The 26,594-nt window shown below is 44.3% G+C and overlaps 1 protein-coding gene across 24 annotated transcripts in view; it reads right to left on the bottom strand.

The window, feature by feature from the left end:
- Nucleotides 1-26,594, bottom strand: part of NEB (nebulin) — a 101,607-nt gene that overhangs the window by 3,117 nt on the left and 71,896 nt on the right. For 2 of the 24 annotated variants that reach the window (XM_040070475.2, XM_040070476.2), the window contains 24 exons: nucleotides 24,294-24,404; nucleotides 24,055-24,159; nucleotides 22,746-22,850; nucleotides 21,586-21,690; nucleotides 20,704-20,814; nucleotides 20,157-20,267; nucleotides 19,015-19,128; nucleotides 18,786-18,890; nucleotides 18,264-18,368; nucleotides 18,047-18,151; nucleotides 17,187-17,279; nucleotides 16,033-16,125; nucleotides 14,845-14,937; nucleotides 14,266-14,358; nucleotides 5,955-6,047; nucleotides 5,372-5,464; nucleotides 4,738-4,830; nucleotides 4,190-4,282; nucleotides 3,315-3,407; nucleotides 2,814-2,906; nucleotides 2,445-2,537; nucleotides 2,030-2,137; nucleotides 1,616-1,799; nucleotides 1,033-1,125 (listed from right to left, as the gene is read on the bottom strand). In XM_040070475.2, coding sequence (XP_039926409.1) covers nucleotides 1,033-1,125; nucleotides 1,616-1,799; nucleotides 2,030-2,137; nucleotides 2,445-2,537; nucleotides 2,814-2,906; nucleotides 3,315-3,407; nucleotides 4,190-4,282; nucleotides 4,738-4,830; nucleotides 5,372-5,464; nucleotides 5,955-6,047; nucleotides 14,266-14,358; nucleotides 14,845-14,937; nucleotides 16,033-16,125; nucleotides 17,187-17,279; nucleotides 18,047-18,151; nucleotides 18,264-18,368; nucleotides 18,786-18,890; nucleotides 19,015-19,128; nucleotides 20,157-20,267; nucleotides 20,704-20,814; nucleotides 21,586-21,690; nucleotides 22,746-22,850; nucleotides 24,055-24,159; nucleotides 24,294-24,404 — 2,485 coding nt within the window. Of the gene's footprint in view, nucleotides 1-1,032; nucleotides 1,126-1,615; nucleotides 1,800-2,029; nucleotides 2,138-2,444; nucleotides 2,538-2,813; nucleotides 2,907-3,314; nucleotides 3,408-4,189; nucleotides 4,283-4,737; nucleotides 4,831-5,371; nucleotides 5,465-5,954; nucleotides 6,048-7,265; nucleotides 7,359-8,418; nucleotides 8,512-9,694; nucleotides 9,788-10,828; nucleotides 10,922-11,992; nucleotides 12,086-12,585; nucleotides 12,679-14,265; nucleotides 14,359-14,844; nucleotides 14,938-16,032; nucleotides 16,126-17,186; nucleotides 17,280-18,046; nucleotides 18,152-18,263; nucleotides 18,369-18,785; nucleotides 18,891-19,014; nucleotides 19,129-20,156; nucleotides 20,268-20,703; nucleotides 20,815-21,585; nucleotides 21,691-22,745; nucleotides 22,851-24,054; nucleotides 24,160-24,293; nucleotides 24,405-26,594 lie in introns of all 24 variants that reach the window. The other 22 variants (XM_058421418.1, XM_058421413.1, XM_058421416.1 and 19 more) reach the window with 22 other exon arrangements.

Here is a 26,594-nt window from a genome sequence, read left to right as displayed (position 1 = left end):
ACCATTCCTGGGGCTCTCAGAGTCACCAACCTTGGGGCTCAGAGCCACCAACCTTGGGGCTCAGAGTCACCATCCCTGGGGCTCTCAGAGTCACCAACCTTGGGGCTCAGAGCCACCATTCCTGGGGCTCTCAGATCCACCAACCTTGGGGCTCTCAGAGTCACCATCCCTGGGGCTCTCGGAGTCACCAACCTTGGGGCTCAGAGCCACCATCCCTGGGGCTCTCAGAGTCACCAACCTTGGGGCTCAGAGCCACCAACCTTGGGGCTCAGAGTCACCATCCCTGGGGCTCTCAGAGTCACCAACCTTGGGGCTCAGAGCCACCATCCCTGGGGCTCTCAGAGTCACCAACCTTGGGGCTCAGAGCCACCATCCCTGGGGCTCTCAGAGTCACCAACCTTGGGGCTCAGAGCCACCATCCCTGGGGCTCTCAGAGCCACCAACCCCAGAGCTGAGCCCTCATAAAACCCAGCCCTGCTAAGCTCAGCTTTTCCATGGTCCCAGTGTAGTTTTATGGTTCCATAGTGGGATTTCCCAGTGCTTTTTGAAGTATTCCATGCTGAAGTCCTGATCTCTGATATTCACGGTGTATTTTAGCATTTCTCCAGCCTCTTTCCCCCTTAGTCCTGGCTGCTTCCAAAGTTTTTATTCTAATTATCCTGTGATTTTCTTCCTGACACAGCACTGAGCCATCCCCATAATTTTCTACCATCCGGGTATTTTTCCTCTCAGTTAAAAAGAAGGCCAGTGAGAACAGCCTGTTCAGTAATTCCAAAAGGAAGCACAGGTTGTATCCTGGCAGCTGTGGATCATATAAACAATCCTCCTCCTGCCTCTGTTGGATCATTTTATGAGAGGATGAGCAACAATGTATATTTTGAACACAAGTTACGCTGCTGAGGAGCAGCTACAGCCAATTTCTGCTCTGTCCCCTGTGTCCCCTGTGGTCTCAGCTCTGTTTGGCACTCAGACCACACCCTCACAGGAATTTAAATCCCATTTTTTTTCCCCTGTGGAGCCCATGGGACACACCTGAGATCATGTGCAGGCTCCGGGACTGGATGTTGTCCTCGGCGGGGTCGTAGTCGAAGACGGAGCCGGGGTTGGTTCTCCACACCCGGAGTCCTGCAGGGAAAATGGCATTTCCTGAGGAGAGGCTGAGCAGCACAGCCTGGACAGCAGGACAGGAGTTGTGCCCACCCCAGCCCTGGGAGTGGCCAAGGCCAGGCTGGACATTGGGGCTTGGAGTAACCTGGGAGAGTGGAAAGTGTCCTGCTCATGGCAGGAGCTTTGATGTCCCTCCACCCCAAACCAGTCTGGAATTCTTTGAAAAATCACCCTTATTTTAGAAATCAGTGCCTCTCAATTCTGCAGTGCTGATTAGGGTTATTTACAATCAATCTACAGCGAGTGAAGTTAAAAACAGAAGGACCATAAATGCGGCGTGACATTATCAAGGTGGGGACAGCAGGTCACAGGTCATTCACAGCTGTGGGCAGAGAACATGTTCTAAAAGGACTTGGATGAGAACATCTCCAGGTGATGATGAACTGGAGCTGATGTGGCTGAGTTTAAATGAAACCCCTCCTGTACCAGACGTGCCCAGTCCCCTGACCTGTGAGGTTCTCCTGGTCCTGGTCCACGCGCTTGCGCTCCATCTCCACCACCCTCCTCTGGATGCCCCTGTAGCTGATGTCACTGAAGTCCTGCATGTTCTTCTTCACGCGCTCCGTGATGGGGTCCGTCACCACGGGCGTGAAGCTCCCTTTGCTCTTCTCAAAGTCCTCGTGGTACTTCACCTGCAATTCCAAAGGACTGTGATTCCCGCTTCCCTCGGGGGCAATTCCAGCAGGGAGAGCTCCTGCACTTCGGCTTTCCCAATCCTGAGAGAGCCTAACCCCAAACTTGCTTCAGCATTAAAGCCTGGGTAACCACAGGAGGTAGGACAGGTTGTCCTGGCTGGCAGGCAGGGTTATTTTTATATTTAACTGCCTTCCCAGGGGAAGGACACCTCTGGAAGTGTTCTTACAGTGGAGATGTGTTTCTGGGTCTCCCGCACGCGCCGCATCTCCGGGGTGTCCAGCACGTAGGCGGCTTTTCCTTGGATCTGCTTGCGGAAACTGTCAGAGTAAAGAACCTGCCAGGGGAAGAGGAGGACAGGATTTACCTCTGGAGCACCAGGCCGGCACAGAAGAGCCTGGAGAAGGGCCAGTCCCAGATTTTTATACATTTTTTTTTATAAGTGACCGTAATTTTACACATCACGGAGAGTTACGGCAGCAATTTGAAATTTAACCGCTCAAAAACCCCCAAACCGAACCCAACTCATCACGGAAATACTTGGCTGAGCAGAAAGCTTTCAAGAATTCCCTGTGGTCCCATATCCTTCCGAGGGAGGATCTCGGGGGTGAAATGCTGGAATTCCTTCCTCGTGTTTCACGCACCGAGCTGATGTTCTCCTGGTTGCGTTTGGCTCTCTCCATCTCCGGGGTCAGCGGCGTCGGAGTTCCCTTGGCCATGTGCTCCTTGTACAGCACCTGCAGGGCACAAACACGTGGACACAGCTCGGGGCCGGAGGAATTCCAGCTTTTCCCTGGCTGCGGGGTTAATGTTCAAGCAAACTCAGCCCTGCCAGAGTGGAAAAGATCTCGGGAAACCAAGCGGCTGAAACGTTACTGGCAAAAGGTAAAAAAACCACAAAAATCAGAGGGGAAAACAGGCAAAAATAAGGAAAACTGGGAGCATAAGGCTGAATTAGGTGGAGTTTGGCTGAGGGTGGTTATTTTTGACACAAGGCTGTGTGCTTTCAGTACCGAGCTGATTTGTTCCTGGTTCCGCTTGACTCTCTCCATCTCCGGAGTGACCGGGCTGGGAGTGGCCTTCCCTAAACCTTCCCTGTATGCAACCTACAGACCACAAAGGAACTCAGTCACCAGGGCAGAACTCCACAACTCCGATGTTACTGGGTTTACACTCAACACCAGCCGTTAGGGAAAACAAAAAAAAGTCAGGAAAAATCGTATTAACAAGTTAAATGACCAAAAAAACTCAAAAAAAAAAAAAAAAAAAGTCAGGAAAAATCATATTAACAAGTTAAACGACGAAAAATAATATAAAAAGTCAGGAAAAAATTGTATTAACAAGTTAAACGACCAAAAAAAAAAATCTTTTAAAATTACAGTACTTTGGAAAGAAAAAAATTAGAGGGTTAAATAAAAGCAGGCAGAGTGAGGTTATTCAGAAGAGCTCTAGGCCATCCTCTGGTGTTAAGCAGTGCAGTGGGAGGTTTGGGAAGGGTTTCCCTGCGGGAATACCGAGCTAATCTGCTCCTGGTTGCGTTTGACTCGCTCCATCTCGGGAGTGACGGGCGTGGGGGTCGCCTGCCCCACGTTCTCTCTGTACAACACCTGCGGGACACAGAACAGCCACCCGGGCTCTTAAACATCCCCAAAGCACCAGGGCTGGAACACAAACGAATGCTTTTGTTACCGCGTTTCAAAACCTCAGATGTTTAGTGCTGCCAGGAGGGGCGAGGAGCAGGAGGAGGAGAATTGGGATTTGGGGTTAGGGGCTCTAGCCAGGTGCTGGGTGGTTCCAGAGGCTCAGGAAGTGCCTCTGGCTGTAAAGAGCTGTTTAAGAAATGCTTTATCTGTTGTTTTTGGGGTTTTTTTAATCTATATTTGAAGGGATTCCTGATCTTTTGGGGAGGGAGGTGGAAGTTTCGTTGTCACACTGCCCCAAATAAGGATGTTAGGGAAGGGGGTTTTTCCCTGAAGTCAAATCCACCTGAAATTCCAATGGAGAGGTGAAACAGCAAACACAGAGAAACCTGAATATCCCTGGAAAACCTGGGCTAGTGGAAGGTAAGGGAATGAAACGAGCTCTGTGTCCCTTCCAACCCAAACATTCCCCGATCCCCAACCAAGGGATCCAAACCCTTGTGACGGTCTGGATAGAACCCACAAATTCACAAACCAAGTTGTAAAAAAAGGCCGAAAATTCTGGATCACACCGTTAACACCGAAGTGATTTGGGTTTAGAAGGAGCAATTAATGTGCAGGAAAAAAAAAAAAAAAAAAAAGAAAGAAAGACGTCTCTTTTTAAATTAAAACCAGCTCTGAGTGGGAGTTAGGCTGTTACTTGATTAAGCTGAAGCACAAAGGAAACCCAGAAATCTGTGGACAGGTACCGAGCTAATGATCTCTTGATTGCGTTTGACTCTCTCCATCTCGGGGGTGATGGGGGTCGGGGTCACCTTCCCCACATTCTCCTTGTACAAAACCTACAGGATGCAAGGGAGTGTCCAAACGTCATGGAAAAGGAAAACAAACAAACAAACAAACAAACAAAAAGCAGGACAGACAAACAGCTTTTTTTTTTTTTTTACACTGAGTTAGGGCTGGTGCACGGGAGGAGGAATTGGAGCTTTGCCGTTAATCTGGGACACAGGAACGGGCCCTGGCTGGAATCATCGGCGTCACAGCACAGGTGGAGTACGAAAGGGTTAAAGAAATTCAATCAGGACAACAGCATCCATCCCAAAAAGGGATTTTTTTTGTGTTTTCCCTGGTAAAACCCTGCCTGGTGCAGCGTTAAGGAGAAGCCGGCGCGGTCCGTGTGCGAGCGCGGGGTCTCGGGGCAGGGACGTTTCAGGGGTTAATAAGCACGGCTTGCTGAGGCTCCAGCCGGGTTAAACACTTCACTCCGGTTTTTAGGAACTTTTCCTGTTGGAAGTACCGAGCTAATGATCTCTTGATTGCGTTTGACTCTCTCCATCTCGGGCGTGACAGGGGTGGGAGTGGCTTTCCCTATGTTTTCCTTATACAACACCTGTGGGACGAGAGACAGGAGCCAGAGAAAGCCACAGTCAGTGCCAGCTCTCCCGACACATCCCTTTTAACTCAGATTTAGCTCCCCAGGTGGTTTTAAAGCAGGTCCTGGGCGCTGTTTTAGTAGGGGAGCAGTTTGGCAGCCCGGCTTGGACTGCTGGTGATAAATGGGGTAAGTACTGCAGCAAAGAGCACAAAATCCCACCGGAGGGGCTGAGCGCGGCAGGAAAACCCAGTTAACTGCTTGGAGAGAAACGGCAGCACTGCAGAGAAAAGGACGGGACTTTGAGCGGGTTTAGGATTAGCACAGGACGTTAAAATCACTCTTAAAACCAAGATCAAGTGACCCGAGTTAACATTTCAACCTGAGAAAGCCGCGAGTGAGGGGTGAGCGCTGCTCTGAGCTGCTTGGGAGCAGGGGCAGCAGCGTTATTTTGGGACAAATCCTTCTCCAAACGGTTAAAAAGGGCTTCGAAAGAGCTGAAAGGGTTCAACTCCGGGTTTAAAGAGTTAAAAGGGAAGTTTTGCTCTTGGCAAAGTACCGAGCTGCAAATCTCCTGGTTGCGTTTGACCCTCTCCATCTCGGGGGTGACAGGAGTGGGGGTCCCTGTCCCCACGCTCTCTTTGTACAACACCTGCACAAGAAGAAACCATCCAAACCCGTCAGCAACCTCGGAATCCAGGAAATCCGAAACTCCCTGCGGAATGGGAGCTTTAAACCTGAGAAGTCACACCCTCCCTCAGCCACGGTTAAAGCGAGGCACCAAGAATTGCGCGTATTAAAAAAAAATACAAACCCCCACATACAAAAGTAAGTCAGAACAGGCAACAAAACGGTTAAAAAATGTTTAGAACAACGAAAACGTTCGTAAATAATTCAGAATGACGTCAATATTTGTGAATAATTCCGTCAGCGGAGAAGTGGGAAGTTGGGAAACATGAAGAGGAGGAGAGGAGGCGTTTACGGGGTTGCGTTTATGGGGTTGAGTTTGTGACGATGCGTTTGTGGGGATGCGTTTATGAGTCGATTAGGTGGAACGAGGAGAGGAATTTGGGGTTTTTCAGCAAGGCTGAGGGGTGGAGGTAGAGTGGGGTTAAAGGGCAAACTCCTGGTCCCCACAATACCGAGCTGAGGTGCTCCTGGTTGCGTTTGACGCGCTCCAGCTCGGGAGTGACCGGGATTGGGGTGCCCGTCCCCAGCTCCTCCCGGTACAGAACCTGCGGGAGAACAGGCGGCATCAGGGACGGGGGAAACACCGGGACACAAACTCGGCACGGAAGGGAGAAGGAAATCCCGCTCCCAACAGGAGCCAACCGGGCAACGGAAGCTGTGAAAGCGTCGAGAAACGGCAAAGAAAGCAGCTGCGGTTCCTCTCGCAGCCCACCGAGCACAGCCAGGCCAGGTTTAGTTCTCCGGGATAAAATCGGGAAAAAGTCACTCCGAGGGAACGAAACTGAAGGTGGGATTAAATAGGGAAAACAGGGTGGGGTTTTAAGAGTTAAAAAAAAAAAAAAGAGAAAAAAGGATTGTTGGGGTTAAATAAGGGAAACAGGGTGGGGTCTTAGTTAAAAACCAAAACAAAAAAAACCAAGATTATGGAGACTAAATAAGGAAAATAGGGTGGGTTTTAAGAGTTAACAAAAAAAGATTATTGGGGCTAAATAAGGGAAACAGGGTGGGGTCTTAGTTAAAAACAAAAACAAAAAAACCCAAGATTATGGAGACTAAATAAGGAAAATAGGGTGGGTTTTAAGAGTTAACAAAAAAAGATTATTGGGGCTAAATAAGGAAAACAGGGTGGGGTCTTAGTTAAAAAGAAACAAAAACCAACCAAACAAAAAATAACAAGATTGTTGGGACTAAATACGGAAAATAGGGTGGGTTTTAAAGAGTTTTTAAAAGAAAAGGATCGTTGGGGCTGAAAAAGGAAAACAGGGTGGGGTCTTAGTTAAAAAAAACACAAAAAACACAAAACCCAAGGTTGTTGAGACTAAATAAGGAAAATAGGGTGGGTTTTTAAGAGTTTTTAAAAAAGGACTCAAGACCAAAAAAGAACAGGGTAGACATTTAAGAGTTAACAAAAAAGGATTATTGGGGCTAAATAAGGAAAGCGGTGGATTTTTAAGAATTAAAATAGAATTTCTGGGATTAAATAATAAAACAAGGTGGGTTTTAAGAGTTAAAAAAAAAGGCAATCACACTCCAAAAGGTGGGATTCAATCACTAAAATGATGTAATTAAAAATTAAGGGAATAAGAACGATGTGAGTAACAATTACAAAGGAAAAAAAAAAATTCTGAGAGGGACCAGGATATTATTTTTTGGGTAAGTCGGTTATAGGGAAACAAGAAAATTGTTTTGTTGGTTAAAAAGTATTTTAAATTGATTAAAGGGGATTTTTTAAATTATTTTTGGCGTTTGAAGTCCAAAAATACCGAGCTAAAGTTTTCTTGGTTGCGTTTGACCCTCTCAATCTCGGGGGTGACAGGGGTGGGGGTTCCTGTGCCCAGCTCCTCCTTGTACAACACCTGTGGGGCAAGGGGCGAAAAAACAGATTTAAAGCAGCACCAAAAGCAGCCAGAGCATCAGAGAGGGGCTTCTGACACCTCCTGGGTTTAAAGACACCTGGAAATTAAAAATTACTCATTTATATGACTGAGGCTGAAGGAGGGTGGGTTTGGGTGGGATAGCGGGGAAAAAGGATTTATTTATATATAAATTATTACTATTATGCATTATATATAGTTATTTATAATATATTAATTAGATATTAATCAGTTGATATATACTTTTATATTTTAGTTATTTTTATCTATTATATATTACGTACATATAATTTCTGGTGTCTTTAGTGCCACTTCCCTCACCTTTCCACACATTCCAACAACCCCAGAACACTTCCAGTGCAACCCTGTCACATTTCCCAAAGGAAAAAGGCACCAAATCCAAAGGAACAGGCACCAAACCCAAAGGAAAAGGCACTAAATCCAAAGGAAAAGGCACCAAATCCAAAGGAAAAGGCACTAAATCCAAATCCAAAGGCACCAAACCCAAATCCAAAGGCACCAAACCCAAATCCAAAGGCACCAAACCCAAAGGAACAGGCACCAAACCCAAATCCAAAGGCACCAAACCCAAATCCAAAGGCACAAACCCAAACCCAAAGGCACCAAACCCAAGGCAGGAGGGATCCTGGCAGCAATTCCGGCTGATTTCCCATCTCACCCCCATCCCAGCAGGCTCAGGGATCAGAGCTGAGGGCACAGCCACGGATTTGGGTCAGGAAGGGAAGGGTTTAGATTTTTATAGATGGGGAAATCAAGGGAAATAAAAAATACTCAAGGGTTGAAGTGATTAATAAGAGGAAGAGCAGATCATCAAAAATATGGCAGGAAAGAGATGGGAAGAAGGAATGGAAACTCATTAGCGGGATGGAGCTCATCGGAATAAATCAGTGATTACAAAGGGAAAAATGGCAGAACACGAGGGCTGGGATGTTCTTGTGTCAATCAATTATTTTGGGGTTAAGATTATTTTAAAAAAGGATTAAAGGGGGTTTTTAATTTGGCTTTTGAACTCCAAAAATACCGAGCTAAAGTTTTCTTGGTTGCGTTTGACCCTCTCAATCTCGGGGGTGACAGGGGTGGGGGTTCCTGTGCCCAGCTCCTCCTTGTACAACACCTGTGGGGCAAGGGGCAAAAAAACAGATTTAAAGCAGCACCAAAAGCAGCCAGAGCATCAGAGAGGGGCTTCTGACACCTCCTGGGTTTAAAAACACCTGGAAATTAAAAATTATTCATTTATATGGCTGAGGCTGAAGGAGGGTGGGTTTCGGGGCGGGTAGTAGGGAAAAAGGATTTATTTATATATAAATTATTACTATTATGCATAATACATAGTTATTTATAATATATAAACTAGATATTAATCACTTGATATATACTTTTATATTTTAGTAAGTTTTATCAACTATATATTACGTACATATAACTTCTGGTGTCTTTAGTGCCACTTCCCTCACCTTTCCACACATTCCAACAATCCCAGAACACTTCCAGTGCAACCCTGTCACATTTCCCAATGGAAAAGGCACCAAATCCAAAGGAAAAAGTGCCAAATCCGAAGGAAAAGGGACCAAATCCAAAGGAAAAGGGACCAAATCCAAAGGAAAAGGGACCAAATCCAAAGGAAAAGGGACCAAATCCAAAGGAAAAAGGCACCAAACTCAAAGGAAAAAGGACCAAAACCAAAGTAAAAAGGACAAAATCCAAAGGAAAAGGCACCAAACCCAAAGGAAAAAGGAACCAAACCCAAGGGAAAGGGCACGAATTCCAAAGGAAAAGGCGCCAAACCCAAAGGCACCAAACCCAAATCCAAAGGCACCAAACCCAAATCCAAAGGCACCAAACCCAAATCCAAAGGCACCAAACCCAAATCCAAAGGCACCAAACCCAAGGCAGGAGGGATCCTGGCAGCAATTCCGGCTGATTTCCCATCTCACCCCCATCCCAGCAGGCTCAGGGATCAGAGCTGAGGGCACAGCCACGGATTTGGGTCAGGAAGGGAAGGGTTTAGATTTTTATAGATGGGGAAATCAAGGGAAATAAAAAATACTCCAGGGTTGAAGTGATTAATAAGAGGAAGAGCAGATCATCAAAAATAGGGCAGGAAAAAGATGGGAAGAAGGAATGGAAACTCATTAGCGGGATGGAGCTCATCGGAATAAATCAGTGATTACAAAGGGAAAAATGACAGAACATGAGGACTGGGATGTTCTCGTGTCAATCAATTATTTTGGGGTTAAGATTATATTTAAAAAGGATTAAAGGGGATTTTTAATTTGGCTTTTGAACTCCAAAAATACCGAGCTAAAGTTTTCTTGGTTGCGTTTGACCCTCTCAATCTCGGGGGTGACAGGGGTGGGGGTTCCTGTGCCCAGCTCCTCCTTGTACAACACCTGTGGGGCAAGGGGCAAAAAAACAGATTTAAAGCAGCACCAAAAGCAGCCAGAGCATCAGAGAGGGGCTTCTGACACCTCCTGGGTTTAAAGACACCTGGAAATTAAAAATTATTCATTTATATGGCTGAGGCTGAAGGAGGGTGGGTTTGGGTGGGATAGTGGGGAAAAAGGATTTATGTATACATAAATTATTATTATTATGCATATTATATAATTATTTATAATATATAAATTAGATATTAATCACTTGATATATACTTTTATATTTTAGTTATTTTTATCTATTATATATTACGTACATATAATTTCTGGTGTCTTTAGTGCCACTTCCCTCACCTTTCCACACATTCCAACACCGCAGAACACTTCCAGTGCAACCCTGTCACATTTCCCAAAGGAAAAAGGCACCAATTCCAAAGGAAAAGGCGCCAAACCCAAAGGAAAAGGCACCAAATCCAAAGGAAAAAGGAACCAAACCCAAGGGAAAAGGCACCAAACCCAAATCCAAAGGCACCAAACCCAAATCCAAAGGCACCAAACCCAAACCCAAAGGCACCAAACCCAAATCCAAAGGCGCCAACCCCAAATCCAAAGGCACCAAACCCAAATCCAAAGGCACCAAACCCAAGGCAGGAGGGATCCCGGCAGCAATTCCGGCTGATTTCCCATCTCACCCCCATCCCAGCAGGCTCAGGGATCAGAGCTGAGGGCACAGCCACGGAGTTGGGTCAGGAAGGGAAGGGTTTAGATTTTTATAGATGGGAAAATCAAGGGAAATAAAAAATACTCCAGGGTTGAAGTGATTAATAAGAGGAAGAGCAGATCATCAAAAATAGGGCAGGAAAAAGATGGGAAGAAGGAATGGAAACTCATTAGCGGGATGGAGCTCATCGGAATAAATCAGTGATTACAAAGGGAAAAATGGCAGAACACGAGGACTGGGATGTTCTCGTGTCAATCAATTATTTTGTGGTTAAGATTATATTTAAAAAGGATTAAAGGGGATTTTTAATTTTGGCTTTTGAACTCCAAAAATACCGAGCTAAAGTTTTCTTGGTTGCGTTTGACCCTCTCAATCTCGGGGGTGACAGGGGTGGGGGTTCCTGTGCCCAGCTCCTCCTTGTACAACACCTGTGGGGCAAGGGGCGAAAAAACAGATTTAAAGCAGCACCAAAAGCAGCCAGAGCATCAGAGAGGGGCTTCTGACACCTCCTGGGTTTAAAGACACCTGGAAATTAAAAATTATTCATTTATATGGCTGAGGCTGAAGGAGGGTGGGTTTGGGTGGGATAGCGGGGAAAAAGGATTTATGTATACATAAATTATTATTATTATGCATATAATTATTTATAATATATAAATTAGATATTAATCAATTGATATATACTTTTATATTTTAGTTATTTTTATCTATTATATATTACGTACATATAATTTCTGGTGTATTTAGTGCCACTTCCCTCACCTTTCCACACATTCCAACAACCCCAGAACACTTCCAGTGCAACCCTGTCACATTTCCCAAAGGAAAAAGGCACCAATTCCAAAGGAAAAGGCGCCAAACCCAAAGGAAAAGGTGCCAAATCCAAAGGAAAAAGGCACCAAACTCAAAGGAAAAAGGACCAAAACCAAAGTAAAAAGGACAAAACCCAAAGGAAAAGGCACCAAACCCAAAGGGAAAGGCACCAAATCCAAAGGAAAAGGCACCAAACCCAAAGGAAAAGACACCAAACCCAAAGGAACCAAACCCAAACCCAAAGGCACCAAACCCAAATCCAAAGGCACCAAACCCAAGGCAGGAGGGATCCCGGCAGCAATTCCGGCTGATTTCCCATCTCACCCCCATCCCAGCAGGCTCAGGGATCAGAGCTGAGGGCACAGCCACGGATTTGGGTCAGGAAGGGAAGGGTTTAGATTTTTACACATGGGAAAATCAAGGGAAATAAAAAATACTCAAGGGTTGAAGTGATTAATAAGAGGAAGAGCAGATCATCAAAAATAGGGCAGGAAAAAGATGGGAAGAAGGAATGGAAACTCATTAGCGGGATGGAGCTCATCGGAATAAATCAGTGATTACAAAGGGAAAAATGGCAGAACACGAGGACTGGGATGTTCTTGTGTCAATCAATTATTTTGGGGTTAAGATTATTTTTTAAAAGGATTAAAGGGATTTTTATTTTGGTTTTTGGACTCCAAAAATACCGAGCTAAAGTTTTCTTGGTTGCGTTTGACCCTCTCAATCTCGGGGGTGACAGGGGTGGGGGTTCCTGTGCCCAGCTCCTCCTTGTACAACACCTGTGGGGCAAGGGGCAGTCAAAAAGAGGTAAAAACAACAAAAAAAATTCTGCATTTGATGGAGGGAATTAATGGGATTTAATGCCCATTAAATGTGCTAGGAAGCAGGGAAAATGAGGGAGCATAAATCAGTTATTAATTGTGTAAATTAAAATGTATTACACTCAGCTGGGAAAACAAATCCTACTGCTTGGAGAGGCTCCAGCAGAGGAACAAAGTGTTATAGGAAGGAAATTCAACAAATTATGAAAAAAAAAAAGGGGTTTAAAAATGCGAAAGGGCTTAAACTTCAGGGGAAAATTAATGCACGTGAGACATCCAGGGTTAAATTATAAATGAAATATTTCAAAAAATAAGAACGTGAAATATAGTGCCTAAAAACCTAAGAGCAGAAAGGGGAATTTTTACAAGTTAATTTGGGAGGATTTAAAGTTTGCAGGTGTTAAATAGTTACAGAGAACTGAGGGTTTGTTTTTTTTTCTGAAATGATAAAAATATACCGAGCTAAAATTCTCCTGGTTGCGTTTGACCCTCTCCATCTCAGGAGTGACAGGAACTGGGGTGCCAACCCCCAGCCCCTCCTTGTACAACACCTGTGGGCAGCAGGAGTGGGGGAAATAAAAAATAAAATAAAATAAAATAAAATAAAATAAAATAAAATAAAATAAAATAAAATAAAATAAAATAAAATAAAATATAAAATTAAATTAAATATAAAATGGAATTAAATAAAGTAAATATATATATAAAATTAAATATAAAATGAAATTAAATTAAATATAAAATGAAATAAAATATAAAAGGAAAGAAAATAAAATATAAAATAATATAAAATGAAACAAAAATTAAAATAAAATATAAATTATAAATTTATAATAAAATATAAAATGAAATTAAATAAAAATATGAAAGGAAATAAAATATAAAATATAGAATAAAATAAAATGTAAAATAAAATATAAAATAAAGTAAAATGGAAGGGGGAGGACAGAGAGGAGAAGAGAAATAATTTAATATTGTGAACTTGCAAAGTGTGAATTAAAAAAAGCATTTTGCTTTGGTCAAAGCTCGGCAAAGAACCCTCACGGAGAGTTAGCAGGTGATGATGCTGAAAGCTCACCCAGGGCCAGAGGTGCTGGAACATTCCAGAGCATCTGGAAATTCCCTGGCCAAGGCTTTTCCCTAGGGCAGGGTGGGCAGCGCCTGTCCCTGCCACGACTGGATTCCAGCGGGATCGGGGCAGGGTGACCCAAAGGGGTCACAAATTAAAACCCAACTACAGAACAAAAATTCGGGACGGAATTCAAGGTGGGATCGGGGCGGGGTGGCCCCAAACGGGTCAGAAATTAAAACACAACTACAGAATTAAAATTCAGGACTGAATTCAAGGTGGGAATGGGGCAGGGTGAGCCAAACGGGTCACAAATTAAAACACAACTACATAATTAAACTTCAGGACTGGATTCAAGGTGGGAATGGGGCAGGGTGACCCAAATGGGTCACAAATTAAAATACAACTACATAATTAATATTCAGGACTGGATTCAAGGTGGGAATGGGGCAGGGTGACCCCAAACAGGTCAAAAATTGAAACACAGCTACAGAACAAAGGGGTGGCACGGTGCTCTTCCAAGTGGAAGTGTCAGCAGTGGGAATTCCAGGCAGGAGTTCACTCCTGCAGCGATTTTCCCACCCACACTGGATGTCCCTGATGTCCCCTCCGTGCCGTGGGCTGGGAACGCCAGCGGGGCTCCTCACAAAGACCTTGGGACAGAGCAGAGCCCCGGCAGGGCAGGAACGGGCAGAGACCTGGAGCCTCACTGCTTCCAACCCAAACACTCCCTGTGCTGTGACTCGGGAAGGGTCGAGAGCCCATTTTCCATGGGCAGGGAGGTGTTGGGAGGGTGGGCTGAGCTCCTGAGGAGCAGTGACACCATTCCCACGATGAACATCTCCTTGGGAAGCAAAAGGAGGCCCTGCTCCAGCGCTTCTGCTCCCCAAGTTAAAACCTTCCATCTGCAACAACGGCACGGGTTCAAACGAGGGGGAAATGGAACATCAGGATGCTGCCAGGGCTGCAGGGGTTTGGTGAAGGAAGGGTTGCTCCCGGCACAGCCAAGGATGTGACATTCTGGGGTTAAAGGGTTTGGGAGGGGAGCAGGGGTGCGATCCCTCAGTACCGAGCTGATGTGCTCCTGGTTCCGTCGCACCCGCTCCATCTCCGGCGTCACCGGCGTGGCGGTGCCAGCCCCTAAACCCTCCTTGTACAACACCTGTGAGGGACAAGAGCAGTGCCACAAAAACCCCGCTGAGCACGGGCCAGAGCCGCCAAACCCCGCCGGTGTGGGACCGCGTTTAGCGCTGGGATCGCTCGGGGTTCATCGCACGCTCGCTCCAGAGGCGAGGGCTGAGCAAGAGGCTGTGGGGGATTATTCTGTGAACGGGTCACTGCAGAGAGGAGACGAAGGCTCAGGGTAAAACAAACGTGGGGAGAAACACCACAACTCCACAGGGATGTTCTGCTGCCCAGCTTAGCTCAGGAAATAGCCCGGGATTATTTTCAGACAGGCTTGTTCTTAGAAGAAAAGCATGTGAAGGTGTAAATCCCCCCAAAGCACAAACAGTGGAAGATCAATGAGTTAAAACCCTGCCAGGGCACAGCCAGGACTAAACCCCTGAGGAAGAACAAGGTTAGGGTGTTAGGAGCACCAGGATTATAACAACATCCCGTTGTTATAACTCCTGCAGGGTGGAAATACCGAGCTAATCTGCTCCTGGTTGCGTTTGACTCGCTCCATTTCTGGGGTCACGGGCGTGGGGGTGCCTGTGCCCAGCTCCTCCTTGTACAACACCTGTGGGACACAAGCACCAGCAGGGTCAGATCACCCCTGACCTCTTCTCTGGGGTTACAAACTGGGATTATACAGAAATGACAACACAATTTCCATCCCTCAGGGTCTTTGTCAGCGCGGTCACCAGCTCAGAGGAATTTCCCTTCACCGTGTCTTCGTTTAAAGGACACAAATTAAAATATCCTGCCGAGCCCACCCTGAGAGGGAGATTTCACTTTTCATCTTAGTTTAGGGAACATGACAGAATTACTTTTCAGGCAGTCAGCATTTCTTTATGGGATTAATAAACAGCTCAACCTTTCCTGGAATTGTGCAGTACACAAAGACTTCGTTGTGGGCTTTATTCATTTTCACTTCTGTTTGTTTGCACCACTCTTTTACTTTGGGGAAAATCTTTAGGAAACAAAGCTGAGTGCCACCACTCATGTTATAAGGTTTAATTTAACCTGTAGTTATTTGATTTTTAAAAATTGTATTTTTCACGAAAGGAGATGTTCGTGGAACAACCCCAACCTGACAAGTGCACTCAAAGCTCTTCTTGCAAGCAGCAAAATCCTTGTACCAAAACAAAACTTGCACCAAAACAAACTGACAAAAGAATAAATTTCACTGCTTGCTGTCATTGAAACAAATAAATCAATTACAGCAAAGGAAAACCACTCGTGGGGAAGGTTAGAAAAAACAAGGAATCATTTGGAGAAACAACTCAGTACACCATACGTGAGCTGAGAAATTTCCACTTGACTGGATATGGGAAGGTTTTGTTTTCCCTTATAATTGTCAATACAAAAAGGCTCCAATTGGATTTTTTTTCCCCTCAAAGTTCTGTCTTCCTGATCCTTTTTTTTTTCCCAGTCAAACTTCAACACATAACCTGGGTAATTTTTATTTCTAGCTCTGTGTTCAGAGAAGAAACACAGGCAGCGACTGATCGGGATAATCCCTGTAAAACTCAGATATTTCAATTTCCCGCTGCTGGCCACAGGGGTTTGGGAGAGCTGGAGCTTTCCCAAGAGGAAAAGGCTGGAGCAGGGCCCTGGAGGGGGCAGGGAAGAGGGAATTTGGGAGGTGATGTGCAGGGAACGGGGACATTACCGAGCTGATGTGCTTCTGGGTCTCCTTGACGCGCTTCACCTCTGGCAGGTCGGGAATGGGAGTCCCTTTCCCAATGCTCTCCTTGTACTTCACCTGCAAATCCCGGCACAGGAATTAGGGAAAGGAAAAGGATTTACAGGAAAGCTTTCAAAGGTTCCTAAAGGGCTTTGTCCTGATCTGGTGGAGAGGGAAAGTTTAAAGGACTTCACCTCCTTCCCCTCGCCCTCCCAAGGAATCTGTGACAATTCAGCTCTTGAGTCACTGGGAATGGCACTGCAAGGGTTTTATAAAACCAGAAAAATTCCTTTAAACCTGATACTTTTTGGCCTCTCTACCAAGCAAAGGAGAATTTGGGATGTGTAAGGATCCCTCCCGTTTAACAAAGGTGAGAATCATCACACGACGTTTCAGCAGCGACGGTGCCGTTGCATTTCTGCTTTGCTAACGACAAGAAAAGCCTTTCACAAGAACATTTTTAACATTTTTAGCACATTCTGCACGAACAAACTGGCTGCAGTGTTAGGGCGTGACACTAAATGACACCACCATTCAAAAAAAAAAAAAAAAAACAAAAGTGGAGGAGGTTTAGGAGCCTTGAAATAAAATTCATAGGTAAATCATTCCAATTTTAGAGCGCAGTGACCTTTTAGATAACGCCCAAGTTTGCCAGGACAAAACAAACCAAAAAATCACCACCAGAAAATTCAGTCTGAGCAGATTTTCCTGGGAGACGGCCCCCACCCTGGAACGGGTTGTGGAATCTTTGTCCTGTGGGATCCTCAAAACTCAGCTCATCCTAAAGCTGAGCCACAGGGTTGGAACAGATGATTTCAACACATCCCTTCCCACCTAAATATTTCCTTTTTTTCTGTCCAAACTGTACCTGGGATGAGATCAAATTGACAGCGAGAGCTTTCGTGGTTTAGAAATGGGTTGTGAGTAAGAAATGGAATGTTAATCATTAGAGAAGTTACTGTTAAAGTAACAAGGATGGGCAAAAACTTCCAGAAAGTCACCCTTAACTGGGTGGGTTATTGCCAAACCACTGTTAGCAAGACGTAAAGAAAAGAAAAAAAATATATTAAAAAAAAAAAAATTATTTCAAGTTGAATTAGCAGCGGTAGAGTGAGTATTAAAAACCAATTCTTGTGTACCGAGCTGATATTATCCTGGGTTCGTTTAACTCTCTGCATCTCTGGGGTCTTTTCAATTGTGGTTCCACTTCCAATATCTTCTTTATACAAAATCTTAACGTTTAGAATGAAGACAACAAGGTTAAGCATCCAAAACACAACGTTCTCGCTCCCAGACACCGGATTTGGACACAACAGAACAGCTGAAAGCCCAGAGGATCCACTCTGGGTGCTGCCTCTCTGAAGGTGTCCAAAGTGAGCACCATTTGGGGGAAAAAAAAGAGCTGATTCTTTATATTTAATGCTTTTAAAGTAGAAGGTGATTTATACAATAGATCAAATTATCAAATATGATTCAGTAGAGTATTTCTGGGCTAGTGGAAGGAGTCCCTGCCCATGGTAGGATGGAAGATGATGAGCTTCAGGCCCCTTCCACCCATTCCATAATTCCATAATCAAAACATCTGTGGGCTAATTCTAGGATTGGAGATCATTATTTGCTCTAATTTGATTTATGCAAATATTTCCCACTTTGTTAATGGTGCTGGAGGCAAAATGCCACAGGAGACTTGAGGCACTTGATGGCAACAACTCAGGCACACAGAGCACGAGGGGCAGCAGGACAGGGAGGGACTGGCATGGGAACAGCACAAAGGAAAGGGATAAAAATTGTATTAATTGAATGAGGGATTGTTGAACTCTGTCACAGCTGGGCCTGTGAAAGAGGGCAACCACCCCACAGAAAACAGCAAGAAAAACACTTTATAAAGCCCAGCTAAATCTCTTGGACCTGAAGGAGAAGCACCAAAAAATCGTAATTTTGTTAAAGACATTAAACTCTATTTTTTTGGGCTGAGGAGTGAAGACAGAGGCGACCATACCGAGCTGAAATTCTTCTGGTTTTCCTTCACCCTCAGGATTTCTGGGGTGTCCTGCACCACTGTGACTTTTCCTTTACTGCTCTGTAGGTCTGACTGATACTGAAGCTGTGTAAAGGGAAAATGTTAAATGTTAAATTTATGCTGTACAAATTCCCTCACAGTTTTCTTCAAAAATGAGAAAAATATGGAGGTTTTTTTTATTTATTTCTGGACTTACCATGCTAAAGTTCTTCTGATTCTCTCGGACCCGCTGCATTTCTGGTGTGTCAGCCACGGGCACATAGTGGGGCATGCTCTTCTCTGCATCTTCCTTGTATTTTTTCTGATGGAAAACCCCAAATGGATTAAAATAGAAAACACAAAAGCAGCAAGGAACAAACTGGAGTTATTGGTTGTTGAGTAGTGCCCGTCTTTGTGGAGGTGTGAGTTCTTCTCTGTCTGACAGAAACTGAGATTATGCCTCTGTGCAAGATTTATTTTAGACAGCAGGTTATTGAGGAGTAGAAAGTTAAGAAGAATCTGCTTTAAAAAAGAATTAGCTTTGCAAAGCAAGAGAAATTATTGTGTCACTTGACACAGCAGTAAAATTAATTTGATTATTGCTGTAGGATTCCAGAGCTCTGGAATGATTCCGTTCCCTGGTGCCTCCTGGAGGCTGTGAGAGATGGTTATTTGGGTGTTTAATTAGTATTTCCTGGAGCTCCCACATGAGCAGGATTAATTGCTTCACTCAAGATACCTGGCTGGAAAGGTTCTTGACCTGCTGGGCATGAATAATCTCTGGAGTATCAACAACACTGGTGTAGTTGGCTTTCTCCATTTCTGCCAATTGTTTGTATTTGATCTGTCGGGCAAAGCTCACGTTTAGGGGCCTCGATCGTCTCTGCACAGCAGCTCACCCCGGGTTTGACCAGGAAAATCGGGATTTTCCTTCAGGAGGAGCTCAGTGAGCCGGGGGTGTCACTGACCTGGCTGGCGATGTCGGTGGCGTTCCTGGCCCTGACGAAATCCGGCGTCTCCAGCGCCAGCTCGGTCAGGCCCTTCCCGCGGATCTCCAGCTCCAAGGCTTTCTTGTACTCCTTCTGCAGGGGAACAGAGGGATGGGGCATGGAAATGGGGGCAGCAGCTCCAGGTTCACAGCCACAGACCGGGAATAGCGCCTATCCCAACCGGGAATAGTGCCCATCCTAACCAGGAATAGTACCAGTACCTAACCAGGAATAGTGCCAGTACCTAACCAGGAATAGTGCCTATCCCTAACCAGGAATAGTGCCAGTACCTAACCAGGAATAGTGCCAATCCCACACCAGAAATAGTGCCAATCCCCCACCAGGAATAGTGCCAGTCCCAAACCAGGATCAGTGCCCATCCTAACCAGGAATAGTGCCAATCCCCCACCAGGAATAGTGCCAATCCTAACCAGGAATAGTGCCAGTCCCAAACCAGGAATAGTGCCAGTCCCAAACCAGGAACAGTGCCAATCCCAAACCAGGAATAGTGCCAATCCCAAACCAAACCAGGAATAGTGCCAGTACCAAACCAGGAACAGTGCCAATCCCAAACCAGGAATAGTGCCAGTACCAAACGAGGAATAGTGCCAATCCCAAACCAGGAATACCTCTAATATAAACTCATAATTATGCACACAAATTATATCATTTCAGATTATTCCAGTTTGTGCTTCATGACTTAAATTTTGGTTTAGTCCCTTAATTAATTAGTGAGTCCCTTGAACGAGTGTTGATCCCAGCTCCTGTTTCCCATCTGAATTCCTGACAGGAAATTCCTGATTGCTCAGGAAAGAGCTCACTTAAAAGCCCACTTTGATCCTTATTCCCTTATCCATGTTCTTTCCTGCCCTCTGCTCAAGAGCTTCTAGGGAATGATGAAGTTCACACCAGTCGAAGGGCAGGGCTGGATGGGAGATTGGGAAGGAATTCCTGGCTGGGCTGGAATTCCCAGAGAAGCTGTGGCTGCCCCTGGGTCCCTGGCAGTGCCCAAGGTTGGACACTGGGCTTGGAGCACCCTGGGATGGTGCAGGGTGTCCCTGCCCAGGGTGGCTGGAGGCTGTTCCGTGCCCTCAGGCGTTTTCCAAGCAGCTCTTCCATACCTCGTTCAGGATTTGAGTGGCATTCTTGGCTCTCAGCATGTCTGGGGTCTCCTCTAAGGCTGTCAGTCCTTTCCCTTTGACTCCTTCCTCCAGGTCCTTCCTGTACTCTTTCTGCAGGAGAAGGAGAAGGAAAAACACTGCAAAGCCACACCAAAGGGAGTTTTACACTCTACCAACTTTGTAGGAAAAAAAAAAAAAAAAAAGGGATTCCAAAAGCTCAGAAAGAAAAGAAAGAAAGAAAGGAAAAAAAAGGAAATTTGGAAAACATGAAAGAATATTGTTAGAGGGTTATGGAAGAACTACTCCAACAAAAGATAGGGATTATTGTGGAAGGTAAATTGCCAAGGCACACACACAGGGACCAGTCAGGCTGAGGGAAGTCAGAGAGGGGCAGCAAATGGGAACATGGTTAAAATGAAGAAATGGCTGACAGCACAGAAGGGATGTAAACATGCTCGGTGTGGGTGGGCAGGAGAGGGAGAAGAAGAACTGGGAGTGCTAGAAGTGCTGCAGGAGGCAGAGGAAAGGAGCCCCGAGGAGCTGGTACCTCGCTCGCTATCTTGGTGGCGTATTTGACATGCAAGAGGGATGGTGTGACCTCCAGGCCAGTGAGGTTCCTGCCCTTCATGGACTCTTCGAAGTCCTTCTTATATTCTTTCTAATGAGAGCAAGAAGAAGAAGGGAAAAAAAAAAAAAAAAGGCAAACCAGCAAATATTTATTACAATATTTTCCTTATGTGCAAAGCTGGGAGGTGTCAAAGTCACTGGGTACAGCTGATGCTAAATGAGCTCCGAAATCCACTAAAACTTGTGAAGCAGCTCATTGCTTTCTATGGAATTAAGACCTGATCCTGCCTTTATTTTTCATGTTTCTGCCCATTTATCTGCGCAGAGAAAGCATTCAAAGGTAGCACCAGGACTAATGGCCCTAAAGCTGCTTTACAGCCTCCATCTGAACAGGGCCAGAACAGGAATAAACTTCAAATAAACACAAAAAAACTGCTCAAGAAAAGCAAATGACAGATCAGGGGAAAACCTGCGACAGCAGAGACACACAGGGAATAAAAGAGTTTCTCACAAACAGAGTTCGGAGGTGAAAAAAAAGAAGCAGAGCACTTTGTATGTCCTGTGATAACAAACACTGTGCTGCATTGTAAAAGTGAAATTAATTTTGTACATTTCTTACTCAGTGACACGTTTAAGCTTCATTTACCAACAAAAAATTACAGATAAACTCATCCCAAGACAGGAAAGTTTCATGAATGTTCAGTGCAGCATTTAACAACCATCATAAAGAAATCTGAAATAACGATAATTTTTCAGTCTATCAGCGTACACAAGGTGCAAGTAGAATTGCCTGCTAAATATCCCTAAGTTTAATTTAAAATAGAAATTTTTCAGCTTTTCAGCCTTTCAGTATTGATTTTACCTCGCTCTGCATGAGCTGAGACTCCTTTGCAGTCAGGTATGTGGGAGTTTCAAAGTCCAACATGGGTTTTCCTTTTTCCTTCTCATACTTCTCTCTGTATTTCACCTGTGAAGAACAGACAGAAAGTCACCCTCCCAAATAATCAAAGGCCCAATTACGTGCCTACTGTCAACAGTTCTGTGATAAAAATTGAATGTCTAATGCAGTTTTTCCTTCCTGAAATCTGAGTTATTGATCAGCAAATGTAAAATTTGGTGTCCAGGATGTAAAATGTCCATGAAGGTGATTCCTGCTTCGAGTTCTGTGATCCAGATTTTCAGAGTGCACAATGAGGTAAATTTTGCTGTGGCCAAGTCAGAGCCTGATCCCAAACTGGAGCAACAAGGACTGACTTAAAAATTAATTACAACCTCATTAACAACAACCTGATTAACAGCCATTTCCTCTGCTATGTGACCTTTTTTCCTTTCCATGCCTTGCACATCCCTGGGAGTGTCCAAGGCCAGGCTGGAGCAGCCTGGGACAGTGGGAGGTGTCCCTGTCCAAGGCAGGGGTGGCTCTGGATAATCCCAAATGTCCCCAAACCATCCTGGAATTCTGCACCAGGCACCAGAACAATCAGCTGTGGCCCTTGGTGTTCTTGCAGCAATTCCTCTCTTGCTTTACAGACAATAAATACTTGGAACAGAGAGGATCAGAGACCAAATCAGACTGTGAATTGCTCTGGAGTCATCCAGTGTTTTATTCCAGAGGGAAAAACCTCCAGGCATGTTTATAGTTTATGTTAAAGCCATTTTGGATGCAGGAAAGGACAGCAGAGCTCTCCTCTGGATCACGGAATGGATGAAGCAGTTGGAAATCCACCGTAATCCCCCTGATAAATGTATTGTCCTGTGTGAAAAGATCCACGTGCAGCAGAGGTGAGCAAGGGGGGCTGGCTCTGGAATGAAGGGATCACACGGAGATTTTATCTGTGTATTTGATGTGCTCTGAGCTCGGAAATGTGCAGGTTTTGCTCCCTGGATCCTCCCCCGGGTGTGCAGTGCAGGGGGGGCAGAGAGGCACAGGGAATGTCCCAGCCTGGAGGATTCACTGGGAGGATCTGGATGGAATTTGGAGCTCAGTGAGTTGGGATAACGACAAACACACGTCCAACTTACGTGGCTCTGGAGTTCTGAGGCCTCCCTGAGATGAACCTGCTCAAGATTATCTGGCACCACATGGTAGTGACCCTTACTCTTCTCATATTGCTTCTTGTACTGGTACTGAAGGGAAGGTGTCAAAAATCATCTCAGTCCAGAAAAAAAAAAAAATCCCTCAGCAAATTTACTTCTTAGGTCCAATAAAAGCAACATTTCAACAGAACATCAGAGAGAAATTAGAAATGCAAGAAGTAAAACAAAAAGCAAGAAGTTTAGAATTGATATTGTGGGGTTAAAGATGTGGGGGAATAGTTTTGGTGGGTTTTTTATGGTCGTTTGGATTGCAACAAAGGTTTTATCCAAACCAGGATTAAAAGAAGAAAAAGAAAGAGAAGAGAGAAAACACAGTGAGTAATGAAAAGGCTGCACCAGGAAATAAAGGTTTTGCCTTTCCTCAATATCAATTATTTTGTTAGGCATCATTATGTGGATTTACAACAGGGGAGTGTTAAACAAACATGAAGTAAAAAAAAAAACCCAAAACGCACAAAAAAGAAAAAAATTAAACATAGTAAACAGCAAAGAAAAAGGAAAAAAAATAAAAAAAGGAGTATTTGTTAGTGTAGTGCAATCAGTTAAAAATGGGATCAAGAACCAATCCAGTAAAAATGATCAGAGGATTTAAAACATTAGCAGTTCTGCAATCAGTTAAAACACGACCAAGAACCAATCCAGTAAAAATGGTCAGAGGATTTAAAACTTTAGCAGTTCTGCAAACAGTTAAAAAGGGACCAAGAACCAATCCAGTAAAAATGGTAAAAGGATTTAAAACATTAGCAGCTCTGCAATCAATTAAAAATGGGATCAAGAACCAATCCAGTAAAAATGGTCAGAGGATTTAAAACATTAGCAGTTCTGCAATCAGTTAAAAAGGGACCAAGAACCAATCCAGTAAAAATGGTAAAAGGTTTTAAAACATTAGCAGTTCTGCAATCAGTTAAAACAGGACCAAGAACCAATCCAGTAGAAATGATCAGTGTTTAAAACATCAGCAGTTCTGCAATCAGTTAAAACGGGACCAAGAACCAATCTAGTAGAAATGGTCAGTGTTTACAACATTAGCAGTGGTGATGAAGATTTCCCTTCCCCGGGCACAAAGGCGGGGAAGCCGCGGGTTAAGGGGGAACCATTAGGACACAGAGGAAGAGATCACTACCAGGTGATGCCCATGGAGGTACCAGAGGGAGCAGCTGTTACAGGAGGAGTTAGCAGAGAATTCCCAAGGGAATTCCCACCCCCGGGAGCCGTGGGATCACGCAGAGCTTACAGCACTGGCGAGCTGGCTCGTGCTCAGCACGTGGTTCATGAGCAGCGACTCCTTCATGTCCGTGACAGGCTTGTGCAGCTTCTTCAGGTCTGCCTTGTACTTCACCTGCAGGGAACAGGGGTCAAACCCATCAGGAGAGGGCCCTGCTGGCCCAGCCTGGCCTGGGGGAGGTTCCAACCACACAAAGGAGGGATCTGGGAAAGCAGGATGGGATTTCCTCCCAGGAAAAGCGAACGTACCTCGCTGGCCATGTTGTGGGCGTCCTTCAGGGTCTTGTAGATTTTGGCCTCCTTCAAATCGTACTTTGGCTTTTTACCCAACTCTTTGGCAAAGTTCTCCTTGTATTTCACCTAAACAGAGAACAACCAGGTGTCAGAGCTGCTCTGCAGGACTCATCTGTTTCGGTGGGGCTGGCTGCGAGAAGAACGGAAGTGCAGGAGCTTGAAGGCATCCACTGGAATAAAGATTATGTCAGAAATGACCTGACATGGGAAGAAAATCTACATCTCTTTGACATTTACAAGATACCACCTGGCATTTTTTTCTTCCAGTGCAAAGGTCACACCTCCTCACTGTAAAAATAAAAGAGCCAAGAGAATTGTGTCGCCAAAATTCTGACGCTTGGAGGTGAAGAGTTTTTCACTTGATGGGAACAGTCCATTGATTTAAGGTGTTTCACAAAGACAGAGACAGGTATAATAAGAGTAAAATATAAGGAAACTATATATTATATAATTATTATATAGTATATGTTTATATAGTATATATTTATATAATATATTTTATATTTATATATAATATATCATATAAATTATTATTATACAATATATACAATATAATGATGTAAGAGTATATGAAAGAATGTTTGGAAGAATTTTTTGTACGCTTCTTGGAGAAATAAGAGCTTTAAAAACCACAAGATTTCAGAGCACTGCGGATGTCAATACATCAAATAATTTTCTATCCATTGCTATGCACACAGGATTAAAGGAGGACATTAATGACCACAAACAGAGCAGTGACACAATTAATTACTAATGATAAACAATTAATGAAATTCTACAAGAGTTTTAGTAACATTTCCAAACCACATCAGCTTCAAACACAGCAATGTGAGCCATCAGAATCCAGCACATCCAGCCTGAGGCACAGAAATATTGACAGGAACAAGAGTTTTTTAAACCCAAAAGAAGAGCTGCTCGGAGATCGATGCAAACATTAAAAGCAAGCAAGCCAGACCGACAAAATCCAACAAAAAAAATCAACTGGATAAACAAAGTGGACACGATGCTTTACAGAGTTTATGAGAAGAGATGTCCAAGAGAAGAAACAACTGTTAAAGATGATCCCAACCATTCTTTGCTACCTCACTGCCCCTCCAGCAGCTCATTTTCCCTCAGAACCAAAATTATCTCAGCAAAGAATGCTTAAAAGATCAAGAGTGGAAAAAGAATGAAAAACCAGGATCTCATCACTGAATGGGAACAAACAGAATTTCTTCTTTTTCTTGCAGATTGGTTTAGAGTCGTTGGTTCTCCTGAGGAGATCCTTGGTTTTCCTGCAGACACCATGGAGGACATCCCAACATCCAAACACAGCAGCAGACACAGCCAGACATGGAAAAAAACAAAATCCCTTTTTTTAACACTTGGAAATACGTGTGTAAAACTGAAATGGCACAGACCTGTCCGCTGCCACTTCCAAATGGGCAATCCAGGATCTGGTTTTCTATTTTCCAAAAGTTTTGACGTGGGAAAAAGTCTAGGAATCAACGAGCCCTCAAACCAGTGCAGGCTGCACTTCTCAGTGGGGCTGATTCAGCCAGAGCCTGCTCTTCCATTAGGAAATTCCAGCCAATAAAATAGTTTAATTGAAGTTTAAATGAAGTTTTAATAGAAGTTCGAAGAGTTAAAATGAGGTTCTGGTGACTGTTCACTGAAAATTACCAGCACCGTTGTTCAGGTTGGTCATACACATATATTTACATATTGTATTTCCCTGTTTTTTTATCTCTGGACAATAACAGCTCAAGTTTTAGGTTTTGGGGTGAAAAAGGCGAGTTTTCACATTATGTGAGTGCACTGAAACCTTCCATAAGAAAACCTGGAAGCCCCAAAGCCATTATGAAGGGCACAATGACACGTGGTGCTGCAGAACTGCAAGATAATTATGCCAGCAAGAGACAGACGCACAACAATGGCAGTTAATTAAAATTCTCTTACATGACTACTTAGCATATTTGCTTTCTTAAAGGTTCTCATCCAGGGGGTGTCATAGGAAGCAGCTCCGTGGCCTCTCATGTGTTGTTTGAGGTACTCTGCCTACAAGCAGCAGCAAGAAAGCAAGGTCAGAAAGGCAGAAATCCAGAATTCAAACATGAAGGGGTGAGAAAGAACCAAGAGGGGCTGAGGTCCTGACACAAGAGTCTTTTAAAGATACAAAGAAGGAAGAAAGAAAGAAACCAAGTGTCTGTTCAAAGGATGGAAAATAAAGTCAGGTAAAGGCTGGTTCTGGTAAAGCCAATACCCCAAAGAGCTAAA

The sequence above is a fragment of the Hirundo rustica genome, chromosome 7, assembly GCF_015227805.2.
Source record: "Hirundo rustica isolate bHirRus1 chromosome 7, bHirRus1.pri.v3, whole genome shotgun sequence".
Classification (NCBI taxonomy): domain Eukaryota; kingdom Metazoa; phylum Chordata; class Aves; order Passeriformes; family Hirundinidae; genus Hirundo; species Hirundo rustica.
Note: the sequence above shows the minus strand (reverse complement) of the source record. Positions and strands in the feature narration are given on the sequence as shown.